Raw genomic sequence first — 16,144 nt, 5'->3', positions numbered from 1 at the left:
AGGGGTGATGCAAAACCCAATGAGTAAAGAATGGGGAGAGGGCCCACGCCAGGCTCGGGAGGGCAGCAGCAGCCCTCCCCCAGACCCCTGCCTCCCACCTACCCGGGGAGGATCCCCTGTCAGAGGCAGGCGCAACGGCTCCAGAGGGCAGGGAAGCAGAGGCTCCAGGGACAGGCCGGCGGGGAGAGGGGCTGGGGCTGGAGGAGGCCCTGGGGGAGCCTCCCCAGGGGAGGCTGGAGGAAGACCCCCCAGACTCAGAGCCTGCAGGGCAGCTGCAAGGAGCCAAGCCGCCTCCCGGGCCAGGGAACCAGCGGCCAGTCTCCCCAGCCAGCCCGCAGGGACAGAAACGGCTGGGGGCGGGGGCTCTGCCAACAGTGAGGACCAGCTGTCTCCAACAGAAACCGCCGGCACCCTATCAACACTGCACGAGGCTCGGGACAAGCAGTGGAGTTAGAGTCGCCTCCTGCAGGGGAAGCCAAGATCTGGGGTGGCTCCGCCAGCCAGCCAAGCCGGCCCCTCCCCCAAAACAGGAGAGGGGAAACTGAGGCATCGGGATGGGAAGGGAATGCCCAAGGTCGCTGAGTGGGTTGGGGTGGAGTGGTGTGTATGTGTGTGTGTGTGTGTACAGCCCAGCAACCCTGAGCCTGGCGGGGCTTTCGCTTCTCTGCCAGGCATGCCCGCACAGGCAGCGGCCCCTGGGCGTGGTGGAGGGGCAGCTATGGGTGTCACGGGGCCAACACGGACATGGGACACAGGACACGGGATGAGGGAAGCTCAGTTCCAAGGTGCCCGAGGGGGACAGGCGTTGCTCCCTGGCCACCTGCTCACGGCCCGCGCATCAGAGTTTACAGCATCACACACTTCTTCCTAATGCGGGTTAAAGGCGGGATGGCGAGGTCCCGCCGGTCACTGTACAGGATTATCTCGCGGGGGGCGGATACGTCCGGGGTCGGCGGGCTGGGATGGGCGTCTGAGTTTAAAGCAGTGTACAGTGGCCAGCTGAAAGCTACCTTGTTAATACGTCCTGTGCAAAGGAGCAAGGCCCTACCACTAGGAGGAGCGTACGTGTCGGGGGCTCACACGCGTGGGCACAGGGGAGGAGCAGGAAGGGGGCGCAGCCAGGCGGCAGGGCTCAGAAGTGCGTCTCCTTCTCTGTGATGGCCGCGACAGAGCCGATGGAGCCATCGCCCTTGAGCTTGGCGTCACAGTCATTAACCGTCACCGTCCGTGGGCCTGAGCCAAGCTTGCCGCGCATCTTCAGGTCAGGGCTGGGGACGGTCAGCTTCCGCAGTTTCTGCCAGGAGGGGAGGAGAGTGGCTGCCTGAGGGGGCCCCGCCCCCACCTCCCAGCCCACCCCCCGGAGCTGCAGGTCAGGGTACTCCAAAAGCGGTAGGAAATCAGAATCATGGGATAATTCTGGGGCATAATACTGAAAAACCCATGCATGTGCAGGTGTCCCCCAAGAGTTCACAGGGAATACGCACAGTGAAAAAACTTACACACCGAAATAAACATATTTTTAAATTCCATTTTCTATGGACTAATAATTGTAGCTAATTGAGAGACAGAGATCTCCCAGCTAGTGGTTCACAACAGCCTGGGCTGGGGCTTCCACCCCATGTGGGTTGGCAGGGATCCGGCTATGTGAGCCATCGCTGCTGACCAGGTGTGCCACTGCTGGGAAGCTGGAGCCGGGAACTGCAGCCAGGCATGGAGCCCGGGCACCATAACTGCTGGGACACACGCCTGCTCCTCCAGGAGCTCTCCGAGGTTGGCGGGCGGCAGTGTCCCCCCAGGAGTCACTGACCTCCCGGGGTCTGTCTTCTCTGGCAATGGGGACCACAGAGGTCCTTGCTGCGGGGGTCAGCAGGGGGCAGGAGAGCGGAGGAAGTGTTTGGCCCTCTGCCCGGCCGTGCCAGGGACAGGCTCGAGAGCTGTCACCAGGGCCAACCGCTCGTCCCTCCCCTCTGGCGGACACTGGGGCCCTGGACCTGGAGCCTCTGCTTGGCCTCTCGCCAGCTGCCCTTCCTCACCTGTGAGATGGGACAGCAGTACTCGCCCGGAAGGACCAGCAGGAGAGGGGTGTGGAGGAATCGCGAGGGTGGCTGGGGCATCTCCCGCAGAAGGGACATGTGTCACCATGCCACCACCAGGGGAGGTGATATGCGGGTATTGTGCTCCTGGGATGGTGTCTGGGGGGCAGAGGCTCAACCAGTAATCTCGGTGCTGCCTGGCAATGCAGCCGGTGCCAGGCCAGGCATGAGCGGATGCCGATTGCCCCTAACCCCACACCAGATGAGGTAGGAAGGCCACAGCAGACCCCTACCGCTGGCTCCTGCTTCAACTGCATCTGCACTCCCCCAGCCTCCCACATGACAGGTTGTCTGTCTTTTCAGACCCTGCCACACCCAGCAGGCTGAGCCGACTGTGCCCAGGTAGGATTAGCACGCACCTCCTGACGCTGACCACGGCGCAGCGCATGGGCTCCTAAGACAGGCACCTGGCTGTGCATCCCAGCTCCGCCACCCAACACACGCAAGAAACCCAACCTCTTATGGCTCAGACTCCTGCTCCCAGGGCGAGCCGCCGGCACTGACACGGCGCCGATGGCGAGTGCAGTCCCAGCACACTGTGGCGTGCCCAGAAGGGACCACATCCTCCTGCAGATACTCCCTGTCTGTTGCAGCGCCCCCTGCAGGAGCCAAAGCTCAGGGAGGTGAACCCACCACTGTGAGGACCCACAGGGCCCAAGGCCCGGAACTGGGTCTGACCACTCCCAGAGGACTCGCTGTCTACACCAAGGCTGCCTGTGGCTGGCAGGGCTGGGCCTTAGGGAGCTGGGGGGTCTGGGGGGCTGGGGAAGCAGCCGCCCCACCTCCTACAAGCATCAAGAGACGCAGGCGTCTCTGAGCACCACATGGCCACCTGGAGTCTGGGCAGGGGGCTTCTGGGAGGTGAGATCTGAGGGCGCCAGGTCAGCTTCCCTCTGCACGTTTGGCCCGAGGTCAGAATGAACCAGCTGCCCTTGACCTACGTTCCCTGCAGGACCCAGAAGCCTGGCTTGCTCAGGCCAGGAGCATGGTGGAGACAGGGCCTGCCCTCTGGTGCTGCTCCTTGCGGCTGGACGTAGGGGTCTGCTGGAGCTGGGCTCCTGCGTGGCCAGGAGGGTGACCTGAGCTGCAACTTGCATTTCAGCTTCTGCCCCTTCCTGTCTCCCTCCAGCCTCGGCCTGAGATGGCTGGGGTGTGGCCCCATGGTGCAGGTAGATGCCAGGTGGGCGCGATGTGCCTGGGGACAAGGGGCTGCTGCTCTCTGCACTTGTGTTTCCTCACTGTGGGTCCAATGAGAGCCCAGGGCGGAGGGCAGTGCGTACCGGTGGGGGCGGGGCGGGGGCTTGGGTCAGAACGCAGCCTGGCACTGAGTGGCTGCGTGCTGTCCTGCTGTGCCAACAGGAAAGGTGCGTCACGGGCGGAGCCAGCAGGAGAGCAGGCCAGCGGCCACATGGGCGCGGGAACAGTGGTGGCACCATGAATGGGCTCCCGGGCTCATAATGCCAGCGATGAGGGCACGACGTGGTAACTCACACACGTCATGGAACTGTTTGCCTCAAACCTCCCTGGGTTAAAAGTTTGCCAGCTGAGTGACCCCACTTCTCTAGGCCTGTTTCTCTCACCTGTGAAAGGCAGAGGCGGGGCCGACCCCCTGCCTGGCTCAGAGGAAGACGGGCGCTACAGCAGGTAGAGGGTCTGGCTGAGGGTGACACAGGACAGGTGCTCCCCGCGTGTCAAGGTGAACGGGCTGACCCCTGGCTTCCCTCTGGTCCAGGTATTGGCCCAAGTGCTTTCTTTGGACACTCACCAAGCCTCTGAGACCTCTGCAGGTTACATATTGCCACTAACCCATTTCACAGGTAGGGAAACTGGGGCCTGGCCCACAGAAACCCCCAGCACAATCGTAGTGATGTGTGCCTGCCAGGGCTACCCTGTGAGCAGGGGAGGTGGGGAGGTTGTCTTCCTCACGTCCATTGTCCAAATGAGAACACTGAGGCTCAGAACGTGCCCGGGGCTGGAGGTGGGCCCCCCCCCCACCATGCCTGGGCCTCGCTGTGCCCCGGGGCTGGAGGTAGAGCCCCTCCCCCCCATGCCTGGGCCTCGCTGTGCCCTGGGGCTGGAGGTGGAACCCCCCCCCCCACGCCTGGCCCATGCTGGAGGTAGAGCCCCCCCCCATGCCTGGGCCTCGCCATGCCCCGGGGCTGGAGGTAGAGCCCCCCCCCCATGCCTGGGCCTCGCTGTGCCCTGGGGCTGGAGGTGGAGCCCCCCCCCCCACGCCTGGGCCTCGCCATGCCCCGGGGCTGGAGGTAGAGCCCCCCCCCCCCCCCCCCCCCCCCGTGCCTGGGCCTCGCTGTGCCCTGGGGCTGGAGGTGGAGCCCCCCCCCCATGCCTGGGCCTCGCCATGCCCCGGGGCTGGAGGTAGAGCCATGGGCCTCGCTGTGCCCTGGAGCTGGAGGTGGAGCCCCCCCCACGCCTGGGCCTCGCCATGCCCCGGGGCTGGAGGTAGAGCCCCCCCCCCCATGCCTGGGCCTCGCTGTGCCCTGGGGCTGGAGGTGGAACCCCCTCCCACGCCTGGCCCATGCTGGAGGTAGAGCCCCCCCCCCCACCATGCCTGGGCCTCGCTGTGCCCTGGGGCTGGAGGTGGAGCCCCACCCCCCCAGGCCTGGGCCTCGCTGTGCCCCGGGGCTGCCTCACCTCGGGCAGGGAGCCCTCCGTCTGCCACATCTTGACAGCGACCCAGAGTGGGATACAGAGCATGGAGGACAGGGCCATGAGCCAGCCGATGCCGTAGCCCCAGGCCGGGTAGGTGTACACGTTGTTGTACTTGAGTGGCTTGTACTTGACCAGGAAGAAGATGAAGATGCCCTGTGGAGAAACAGGACAGGTCCCCAAGGCACGGAACCAGGCAGGACGCTGCTCTGGGCCCGACTTCCTCGGGGATGCCCTGGGGCCTCCCACACAGGGGATGCCTCTGCCCCAGCCTCGCATCTCGAAGCCTCCGCTGAGGCCTGCGACACTTGCCGTGCGGGCTACAGAGCGACAGGCTGGGTTTGCAGGAGCCACCAACTCACACCGGCCACTCTGGGTCTCCTGTTAGGGCCAGAGCGAGCCCTGATGGGAGCCCGGCTCTGCTGCCTGCACAGCCAACGGGGAAGCAAACCTCAGCCACACAACCACATGTGGAAGCTGAGGCCGGGGGAGGAAGACAAACACCCGTGGCCACCCAGCAAACTGGTCATAGGGAGGCCCCCTCACCAGGCGTAGAGCCCGGCCGTGACCCCAGCTTCCCAAGGCGCCAGACAGATCGGGTGCAGGGGTTGTGAGCCTCCTCGTCCCAGCCTCGGCTGGGGATGGCTCCCCTGTGGGTCCTTACCGCGCAGATCCCGGGGGTCACGACCTTCCAGCACCACTTAATAAGTGACACAGGCCGATAGCCAATCATGTCTTCGATGTTGTCATAGAACCGGTTGCTTCCTGTTGGGAACAGAGCAGGTGGACACCTCCCCACTGAGAACTTCTGTACATGGAGGCCCAGGAGTGTTTGCCTTCCCCACCCTGGGACCAAGCACCTGCTGCGGGGACCCCAGCGCAACCTCTGCAAGGTCTCAGGATGACGCTCAGCAGAACCCCGCATTCCACCCCACAGCAGGGAGGGGCCGAGCCAGCCATCCTTGAAGGGGAAGAGGAAGAAGCCGGCACAGATGGAGACAGGAAGAGCCGGGAGCCCCCCGTGTCCTGGGCACAGAGCTGGCAGCTGGGGCATGAGCCTCAGCCACTACTCACCATACACCCAGCCGATGCAGACACACTCAAAGATGGCCACGAAGAGGAGGCACATCCCGCTGGCTGCGTATGAGTCGAAGAGCTGGAAGATGTACATGCCGCCCTGCGGGGGAGGGTGGGCACGGTCAGCCGGCCCGCCTTGGCAGGGCCCCTCTGCTCTGCCCCGTGGCTGCCCTTGGCCGGCAGACTGCGGCCCTGCTCGGGAGGGGGGGGGGGTTGAGACCGGCACTCGCAGGGTTTGCTGGCCTCTGCCCCTCCCTTCCTGGCTCTCCGAGGGCCAGAGATACCACAGTCAGTCAGCCCTGGAGAGGGAGCAGCCTTAGCACTGGCCCCTGGGAGGGCCGTCCTCCTGGCCCCCAGCCTTCCCCCCTCCAGGGCTTCCATGGCACTCTGCAGATGAAACTTAGCCTTCAGCTCCTGGCCAAGGCCACAGCCCCCACCCCTGGCCTCGCTTCCCCCACCCACCAGCCTGCTCAGCGAGCTCCCTCCCGCACAGACCAGGGCATGTCTCCTCTGAGCCTTCGTACACACTGTCCCCCTGCACTCGGTGAGCTCCTTCAAAGCGCAGATCAAACGCCAGTGCCTCCAAGGAGGTCGCTGACAGCCGCCTTCCTGGGGCTCCAGAGACTCACGATCAACGGCAGGGAAAGGGCCCTGTGCCCACCGGCTGTTCTGTTCGCTCCAGCCCCCACCACGAAGACCCCACAGCTTGTTTTCTTTGCCTCTGCAGCCAGAGCATGGGGCCTGGCGCACAGCAGGTCCCCGGATATTGTTAGCTGAATCTGCAGAGTGTGAGCATGAGCTCCTTGGGAGAGGGGCTCCGGCTGCTGCAGAGTTGTGCCCCTGAGTCTGGCGCCACAGTGGGCACACAGCAGGTGCACAAGACAGTCACCCTTTGTGGGACGGAGGAAGGAGTACAGGCCAGCTCTGCAGCTCACAAACCTGGGATGATCCAGGGTTGAGGCCTGGGGGAGTGCGTGGTTGGTCACGGTGACTCGGGAGGATCTCTGGGAAGGGTGGGCAGTGGTGGGGGGAGCTGAAGCCCCCCCAGGAAAATCTTTACACCACGACGAGTGGCCTCAGGGGACACAGCAGCGGCAGGGAAACACAGTGAAAGAAAGGATAGGGCAGGAGGTCGGTGGGAGGGCGTGAAGAGGCCAGCACAGTCTCTTGGGGCTCCCCCGAGGCCCCGTCAACAGTCCCTCTGCTTCCGGAGTCTCCACGGCCTCCCGCAGGCACAGTCTACACTCTGGGAACTTCTGTTTCCTCATTCACTTATCCAGCTGGATGGGCTAACGTCACAATGGCCGCAGAGCTAGACGGGTGATGCAGGGGAGAGACATGGGCCAGTGGGCCAGCAGCATGACCGCAGCACGAGGGCACGGGTGGTGGGTGCTGGGGGATGCTCCTGTGAGCCCCTGTTTGCAGTTTCTGGAAAGCAGCTTTGTCTCTCTTGTCATTGTTGGTCACTTCTTCCACTTTTTAAAAAAAATATTTATTTTATTTATTTGAAAGAGTTACAGAGAGAGGTAGAGACAGAGAAAGAGGTAGAGACAGAGAGAGAGGTCTTCCATCCACTGGTTCACTCCACAGATGGCCACAATGGCCGGAACTGCGCCAATCTGAAGCCAGGAGCCAAGAGCTTCCTCCAGGTCTCCCACACGGGTGCAGGGGCCCAAGGACTTGGGCCATCTTCAACTGCTTTCCCAGGCCATAGCAGGGAGCTGGATCAGAAGTGGAGCAGCCGGGTCTTGAACCGGCGCCCATATGGGATGCCGGCGCTTCAGGCCAGGGTATTAACCCGCTGTGCCACAGTGCTGGCTCCTTCCATGTTTTCAAGAAGCACAGAGAAGACAAAACGAGGGAAAGCCCTGAGCCTGCACAGCCCGGGGCCTGGTTTTCTGAGCCAAAGCCCAAGAGCCTCCCTGCCCATGGCGCTCCTGCCATGACCGTCGCAGCGAGAGGAGGATCACGATGTCACAGGCGCCGCTGCCCCGCTCCCCCGCTCCCAGCCCTCAGCCCAGCTGTGAGGCAGGCACCACGGACATCCCCAGGTGGCCACACAGGGAAACTGAGGCGGGGAGCTGCAAGAACACCTGGTTCAGGCCCCCCACCCCCACCCCACACCGCCTCCGTGGGTGGCATCACATGTGAGGCTGGTTTCTCCCCAGGGTCAAGCTTTTTCTTTTTTTTTTTTTCTATAAGATTTATTTATTTTGGCCGGCGCCGTGGCTCAACAGGCTAATCCTCCACCTTGCGGCGCCGGCACACTGGGTTCTAGTCCCGGTCGGGGCACCGATCCTGTCCCGGTTGCCCCTCTTCCAGGCCAGCTCTCTGCTGTGGCCAGGGAGTGCAGTGGAGGAGGATGGCCCAAGTCCTTGGGCCCTGCACCCCATGGGAGACCAGGAGAAGCACCTGGCTCCTGCCATCGGATCAGCGCGGTGTGCCAGCCGCAGCGTGCCTACCGCGGCGGCCATTGGAGGGTGAACCAACAGCAAAAGGAAGACCTTTCTCTCTGTCTCTCTCTCACTGTCCACTCTGCCTGTCAAAAATTTTAAAAAAAGAAAAAAAAGATTTATTTATTTTAAAGATTGTATTTATTTATTTGAGAGGCAGAGTTACAGACAGATAAAAAGCTCTTAAAGCCACTGGTGCACTCCTGAAATGACCACAATGCCTGGGGCTGGGCCAGGCCAAAGCCAGGAGCCAGGAACTTTGTGGGTCTCCCACATGGGTGCAGGGCCCTGGCATTCAGACCATCTTCCACTGTTTTCTCAGGCACATTGGCAGGGAGCTGGATCGGAAGTGGAGCAGTTGGGACTTGAACTGGTGCCCATATGGGATGCCGGTGCTACAGGTGGCGGCTTTATCCACTACGCCACCACGTTGACCCCCACAGCCAAACCTGGGTGGACTTCCTGCAGGCAGTCACCACGGTGGAGAGGCTCACACGGCTGTTGGCACTTGAATTTTGCCAGGGCACCAGCTCCTGGATATTTCAGGGTCCAAGGCTGGCAGGTGAAGCCCAAGTGCCTGGCAGCGCTGTGGCTCCCTGATGGCTCAGGGTCACGAGGCGCCCCCTGGGCAGTGGGAGGGGGCTCTGGAGACCGTGAACCTTGCCCCCCGGCACTCCCAGCCCTGCCTGCTGCAAGCTCATGACGCCCCGGCCAGCACTCGCTCTGTACCCGCTAGCCTGTCCTGCATGAGGACAGCTCTCAGCGTGCAGGTGACACAAGACACAAGACTCCGCTCCGCTTCTTGGTGCGTCCTGTGGCCCCGCTCGCGACTGCTCTGGCCCCAGCTTCCCTGCCTGGGGACAGGTGAGGGGGAAATCAGGAGATGCTGCCCCATATCGGTGTGGATGATGGCTCTCTCTAGCAGTGGCAACAGCATCAGTTCCCGAGTGGGCTCCAAGGACACAGAGCTGAACAAGGCCAGCTCCTGTTCTCACGACCTTGACCTCAGCACCCCGTCAGCTGTTGTAACCGACTCCACATTCCTTGTCTTTCCTTGTCCTTCCACGTTTCCTACAAAACTGGTTCTTTTTCTTTTAAATTAATTAATTTTGGGTACACGGGGACAAAGCTACCTCATCTCAGCTTCCCCGGACCCCTGAGAAAGCATGGGCTCAGGCAGGAGGAGCGGCAAGCAGGGCTTCGTGAGACCCTCACTGTGGGAGTCATGAGATCCCCCCATGTCCCTGGCCCTGCAGGCCCAGCAGGGACAACAGGTGGACCTGGGGACTGAGGCTGGGACGTGCAGAGGCCTGATGGGCCGTCCACAGCAGGACACCAGTGGCCGGAGCCAGCCGAGTGGCCGGTGGCCGACGAGGTCCGGGCACCTGGAGCTTCCTCCTGGGGAGGCTCCAAGCTTCCAGGGGCCCACGGTGCTGGGCCTGCCAGCAGCACCCTCTGCACAGCTCTCATGTGCTTAAGGTGTCGCTCCAGGGCCCAATGGGAACTTTCCTGTGATTTTGTTTTTGTCTTTTTGATGATGAGCATTTCCAATTTTAAAAATTTAAAAACTTATTTGAAACAGAGAGGGAGGAAGGATGGGAGGGAGAGAGACAGAGATCTTCCACCTGCTGGGTCACTCCCTAGAAGCCCACGACAATAGGAGCCAGAAACTCAACCTGGGTCTCCCACACGGGGGCAGGAACCCAGGGACAGGAGCCATCACTGGCTGCCTCCAGGGCACGCATTAGCAGGAGCAGAGCCGGGACTCAGCCCAGGCCCTGTGATGTGAAGGAAGGCGTTCCAAGCGACCTCTTAACGGTGGCTGTGTCCAGTGCTACCCCTGGCCTCCGGAAACCTTCCCTCCGTGTCTCACAACGACCCATCAGGAAGAGGAGAACCTGACGGTGGAGGAGGTACTGGGGCATCCAGGTACAGGGCAGCTGCAGAGCTGGGGTCTGGCGTCAGACCCGCCCACCCCAAAGCCTGCAGGCGCGGTACCGCTCACCTCGGTCAACATCACGAGGCCCAGAAAGTAGGAGACGACCGACAGCGCCAGGATGAGCAGCTCACGCCGGTAGCCCCTCCGGAAGACCTTGGGGTACATGTCCACCACAGCGGTCACCAGGCTTTCCACGCACACAAACTGCAGGGGGCAGGGAGGGCGGAGACACAAGGTGTGAGATCCTGGGAGCTCACTTCTGGGCCAGCACCAGCACCAGCACCAGAGCTCCATCTGTCCACTTAACGGACAGGGACACAGAGGCTCAGAGGCAGGACTCGAACCCGGGGCCTGCAGATGCCACATGCAGCCACCTGCTGACTCTGCTGTGGGGCCGACAATGTCAGGGAGACTCCTGAGCTGCTCTGGGAGCTCCGTGCCCTGGGGACAGCAGGCATACATCAGTCTCTGTGTTCTCCAGGGTGGGATGGTCCCTGGCATTTGCTTCTGATGGGCAAGCTCCCCGGGGCCAGGTGGAGGGAAGTGAGCCACACCCCCACCCCCGGGTTTGTGCCGTCCGTGTCTGCAGGCCCCCGTCAAACTGTGCAGGCTCTGGTGGCTGAGCTGGAGCCATTCAGCGTCTAAATTCCGTATGTTGAGCCCACGGCCAGGCACATAGTGTCAGGCCGGCTGCTATCCACCCATCAACATCCAACCCAAATAGCCTAGCACACCAAGCACCCCCTACTCCGGTGCACACACCTCCTGGCTGAGCCTGTTCCAGACCCCTCCTCCTACCCTCTCCTCCATGCCCGGAGAACACCCCTCACCCAGCGGCTCTGGCTTGCTGAGACCTGTCTCCTAAGGAGGAGAAGGCGTGCAGAGACCACTCCATTCGCATCTATTTCTAGGGTCTAGCACAGGGACTCTGGCACGGAGAAGGTGCTCCAAAAATGTGTGAGGCAGGAATGACAAGATCAAGCCTGAGGACAAAAGGATGCACACAGCACGTGCTGTGCGACTCTGTGTCAACTCGCCCAGCCACCGAGTGCTGCATAGGGCTCCCACCCCTGCTTTGCACCCGAGGACAAGAAGGCAGAAAGGTAAGCAGCTTGCCCACGGCCACCCAGCTATCAGGGCAGAGTCTGACCTGGCACCTGGCAGTCTTGCTGCATAGGCTGGGGTCTACCCTCTAGGGAGGGTGGCTGAGCACCATGTCGGTGCCCCTCCATGCCCCCCGCCCCACCCTGAGCCATTTCTTGGCCTCAAATCCTTCCTGGTTCTCTTCTAACTCCTCAGGAAAGGCACCTCCAACCTCACTGAGCACACAAAAGGAAATGGGGCACAGAGAGGTGACGTGACTATCCAAAGGCACACAGCAGCGAGCACCGAGGAACTGTCCAGCTCCAGGCTGCCCTGGCTCAACTGCAGGGGCCACTCCTGCCCATCTGTTCCCCAAGCCCCCTGGGCACGGGAGATGGACACAGCAGGGATGGGGGGCTGGCTGGCTGAGAGGCGGATAAAGCTGGTATGCCCCCGCAAATCAGCATCCCTGTGCCGTGATCTCTTCCCCTGTAGAAAGAGGTCCCTGGCGGTGTGATTACTGTGACGATGGACCAAGAACACAGCCCAGGCACACAGCAAGCGCAGCAGGCCTGGGGGGTGGGCAGAGCTGCCATGTGCCAGGTCTCTGTACCCCCGGGTCCACGTGCCGGCCAGCCCAGCCCAGCCCCCGCCTCCCTCTGCCAGGCACGAGCGGCTGATCCCTCTGAGGCCTCAGCCTGCAACAATGGAAGGACAGATTATCAGCAGCAACAGCCGGTGCTGAGCAGCTCAGCTTAGCCGTATCTGGGAAACAGCCCAGGGGGAGACACTGGATGTGGGTGGGTTGACAGACTTGCTGGCATGGGGCCTGAGCACCAAGCAAGTGCCCAAGGGCGAGGGTGGGGGCGGCAGGTGCCAGGCTTGCTCAGGCACCGCCCTGCACAGGCTGGGCCACCTCCCCCTGACCCGGGAGGCCGGGGAGCCTGCTTCCTTCATGTGTGCTGACTCCAGGACGGGACCACCCTGCCCAGCTCATGCCAAGGAGCCCCTGGCTGAGGCACAGCTGCTGGCTTGGCTGCAGGAAGCTCTCCGGGGCTCCCAGGGAAGCGAGTCTGGCCAAGGCAGGATCTGAGGCCACAGGTCTCGGGCTAGGAACCACAGGGAGGGCTGCAGTGGGCATTGGAGCGGAGAGTGGGTGAGCGTGGGTGGGGAGAGCCGAGGGCACCTGCACCGTGCGGAGATGAAGGGGCCCTGAGGCCCGGGAGAACCAGTGCTGGTCCTTGCGCTGCACAGGGAAGGCACGTGCCAGGTGCCAAGGATGGCAACAAGGATGCAGGCAGGAGGGTGGGCGTGGGGGGCGGAGCAGCAGGAGCCTCGTCCCAGCGGTGGTGGCATCAGCCCCGAGCTGGGGGGGGGGGGACTGTGTTGTTCCAGACCCCGCGTCCTGAACAGTTTGCTAGGGACCGGGACACGCACGCTGTGAGCCCCTGCTGTCTCCCCACGACTTCCCTGTGCTTGGCAGGGTGGCACCACTGGGCAGGAGAAGGGTGCAGACCCAAAGCTCTGAGCACAGTTTTCAAAACCTGAACTGGGGGTGGGGGTCTCCCAGCGGTGAAAGTCAGAGCTTGGGAAGGTGCTGAGGGACTGAGCAGACGTGCCTGGGGTCCAGAAGGCTGCGGGCAGGGAAGCAGGGTGGGCAGGGTCCTGATGCCAGGGCCGGGAGGTAGGGGAGCCCCTCCCTGAGACAGCATCTGCCCCATTCCTCTGGCCCCTTACCTGGCTGTCCAGGCCCAGGAAGATGAGCATCATGAAGAACAAGGCGGCCCACAGAGGGGAGAGGGGCATCATGGTGACAGCCTTGGGGTAGGCGATGAAGGCCAGCCCGGGGCCTGTGGGGAAGCAGAGCACTGCTGGGTGGAGCCAACCCCCCGCCCCAGCGTTCACCTGGCGCGGGCCCGAGTCGCTCGCAGTCCACTCGACCCTCCCAGCCACCCTGGGCACGTGGTGCTGTTCTGACATCCATGCTGCAGAAGCGTCAGTGGAGGCACAGAGCAGTAAAGCGAGGGTCGGGAGGGGTTAGGACGAAGGCCCAGTGCATGGCACATGGACCCTCCTCTGGACAGACCCATCTCTACTGCTCTCATAGGGAGGGTGGTGGGACAGACCCGTCTCTACTGCTCTCGCAGGGAGGGTGGTGGGACAGACCCGTCTCTACTGCTCTCGCAGGGAGGGTGGTGGGACAGACCCGTCTCTACTGCTCTCATAGGGAGGGTGGTGGGACAGACCCGTCTCTACTGCTCTCGCAGGGAGGGTGGTGGGACAGACCCGTCTCTACTGCTCTCATAGGGAGGATGGTGGGACTTCCTGTGAAAACCCAGACTCTCAGGCCCACTCCAGAGACTCTGATTCGGTCTGGGATTAGCCAGCAACCAGCCAGGCCCTGGGACGACTCCAGAGCTGGTGGTCAGCAGTCCGGCCTCGGCGAGGGCGGCTCCACCCAGGCTGTCTCTTCCTCGCCGCCATTTATCCCCAGCTGCGCTTTTCACGGTTTCAGTTAATTAGCCACAGCCAACTGCAGAGCGAAAGTACCATGCGGAAACTCCAGAAATAAACACTTCATGTTTTAAATTGCACACCATCTGTCCAGTGTGTCCACGCTGTGTGCAGGACCCGCCCGCCAGTCACTCAGTCGCTACCTTGGTTACCAGGCTGACTGTCATGGTACCACGTGGTACTACCAGCCCCCAAGTCCAAGAGTGGAGATGCTTGGATGTGCCAAAGAGAAGCCGTAAAGTGCTTCCTTTAGGTGAAAAGGTGAAAATTTATCCCAGGTTTGTATGCATGCACAGGACAGAAAAAACATACACAGGGCTTGGTACTCCTGGAGTGGATGCCCTGCAGGGAGATGGGGGCAGCCATGGGTGTTCCCAGCAGAGGGCCTGGCTCACACCCCGATATCCTAGGCTGTAGCTCAGGGGTCATGAACACAGGCGATTTGCAGCCAGATGGCCTGGGGTCCAGGCCCAGGTCCTCTCATTATTTCCTGTGAGCTACGCTTCTGGCTCCTTGGCTAAGTAACGGGGACAGCAACATCCACCCTGAAAAGGAGTTTGAGCCTCAGAGAGCTGACGCAGAGGCTCAGCACACACGGGCTCGGATAAAGGGTGGCTTCGGCACAGGACAAGCTGCGCACGGTCAACACCTGTTTTAAGCGTACCCTTCAGCAAATATTGGGAAAGCAAGTGTGCCTGGATATCCACCGGTGCCGTCAGTAGAGGACACGCCCACCGACCCCTGGGCATCTACACCTCCAGTCCCATCTCCACCCTGGGCAGCCAGGGCTGTGTCCACCTTGGATCAGTTTTGCCCATCCATCCGGGACTGGAATCCCGGGGTCAGATGGCCACCTTGGGTTTACCATTCTAAGATAGGCCAAACGGATCTCCAAAGGAGCCGTGCCGCTCTGCAGTCCCACCTGTGCAGTCCCAGGCTGCCAGGCACTCCCGATCCTGACAGACACCTGATGTGCCCAGCTGGTCGACACAGCCACGACAGTCATGGCGAGCTGCTATATCAGCACGATTTTCACTTGCATTTCCCTGGTCACTGAGTACCCTCACGTTTAATTTCCATTCATCTGTGTGTGTGTGTGTGCACCTCTACTGGTTCACTCCCCAGATTCCACAGTGATGGCTGGGCCTGAGGCCAGCAGGCCGGAGCTCCACCCAGGTCTCCCACACGGGTGGCAGAATCTCAATTACTTCCGCCCTCACCTGTGCCTCCCAGGTCTGCGCCGGCGGCCTGAGTCAGGAGCCAGAGGCAGGGGTGAGGACCAGGACTCCACGGTGGGACATGGCTTCCTAACCTCAGACGCCCCTCCCGCCCCGCCCCTTCAGTTTCTTAATGGTGTCTTCAAAGGGCAGCCGTTTAAACTCTCCCGACTGTTAGCTGCCAGCCTGTATAAAACACACTGCCGTTTCTCGTCCTTTTATCCTGTGACCTTACTAAGTTTCCGTATTATTTTTTAGGTTCCCCGGGATTTTTTTTTTACTTAGTCATGTTGTGTATAAATAAGGACAGTTTTTATTCTTCCTTTCCCGTCTTAAAGCTTTGTATTTCATTCATTCATTCATTCCTCATTCATTCTTTTGGCCTCACTGCACGCTCTGGGAACTCCGATATTAAATGGAACAGAAAGTGACACGACGTGTCCCTGCTGTGTCTGATTTTAGGGAAACACAGTGAAGGTTTAATAACTGGGAAATGAACCTTGATGCGTCAGCGTCAACTGAACCACGGATCTCACTCACTTTCTGCCCGCAGTGCAGGGGCCCACGCTGCCCACGTGTGGCTGTGTGTCTGTGCTCCTCCAATCTGTGACGACACGTACTGCCCAAACCTGGCGTCTGCAGTGAGCACGGGCGCCTGCTTTCTGGGCTCTCTCCTCATCTGACGTCTGGGCCACAGAAGCGATGCCATGTCCTGCCCGGTGCATCACACCTGGGTGCACGTGGCCATCATGCTCATCACCAGACGTGTGCCTCGCTCACGTGGTTCAGCGGGTGTGTGCCAGCTTCCGTCACTGGGGAGCCACGGTGTCCCCTTTGCCGCTGTCAGATATCTTAGTTGGGGGGGTGGGATTCCAAGATGACGAAAATAATGCCCTCTTTCTACTCAAGTTCTGTACCCACGCCCGTGGTGCTGCGTGCCCACTGGTGGGCTGGGGGTTCCTGCATTCCTCCATGGTCACTGACTAGGATTCCTCTGGGAGGAGGTGCCTGCTGTCCCCGCCCACTCATGCGGTTTTCCAGCGACATCACTGCAGGCTCCTGGTGTTCGGTTTGCCAGGCGGGCCACAAGGCAACACTGTC

General features: G+C 61.7%; 1 protein-coding gene across 1 annotated transcript in view; it reads right to left on the bottom strand.

Annotated features, from left to right (window-relative positions):
- Positions 1-1,132: 1,132 nt before the first annotated feature.
- SLC6A11 (solute carrier family 6 member 11) overlaps positions 1,133-16,144 on the bottom strand; it is a 113,807-nt gene continuing 98,795 nt past the window's right edge. The window contains exons 9-14 of the mRNA XM_062200070.1: positions 13,050-13,162; positions 10,296-10,433; positions 5,835-5,937; positions 5,425-5,525; positions 4,746-4,916; positions 1,133-1,294 (exon numbers count right to left, since the gene is read on the bottom strand). Of these exons, the coding sequence (XP_062056054.1) occupies positions 1,133-1,294; positions 4,746-4,916; positions 5,425-5,525; positions 5,835-5,937; positions 10,296-10,433; positions 13,050-13,162 (788 nt within the window). The remainder of the gene's footprint in view (positions 1,295-4,745; positions 4,917-5,424; positions 5,526-5,834; positions 5,938-10,295; positions 10,434-13,049; positions 13,163-16,144) is intronic.

Source organism: Lepus europaeus, chromosome 9 (assembly GCF_033115175.1).
Source record: "Lepus europaeus isolate LE1 chromosome 9, mLepTim1.pri, whole genome shotgun sequence".
Classification (NCBI taxonomy): Eukaryota; Metazoa; Chordata; class Mammalia; order Lagomorpha; family Leporidae; genus Lepus; species Lepus europaeus.
The sequence above is the reverse complement of the archived record's forward strand: the minus strand, read 5'-3'. Positions and strand labels throughout refer to the sequence as shown.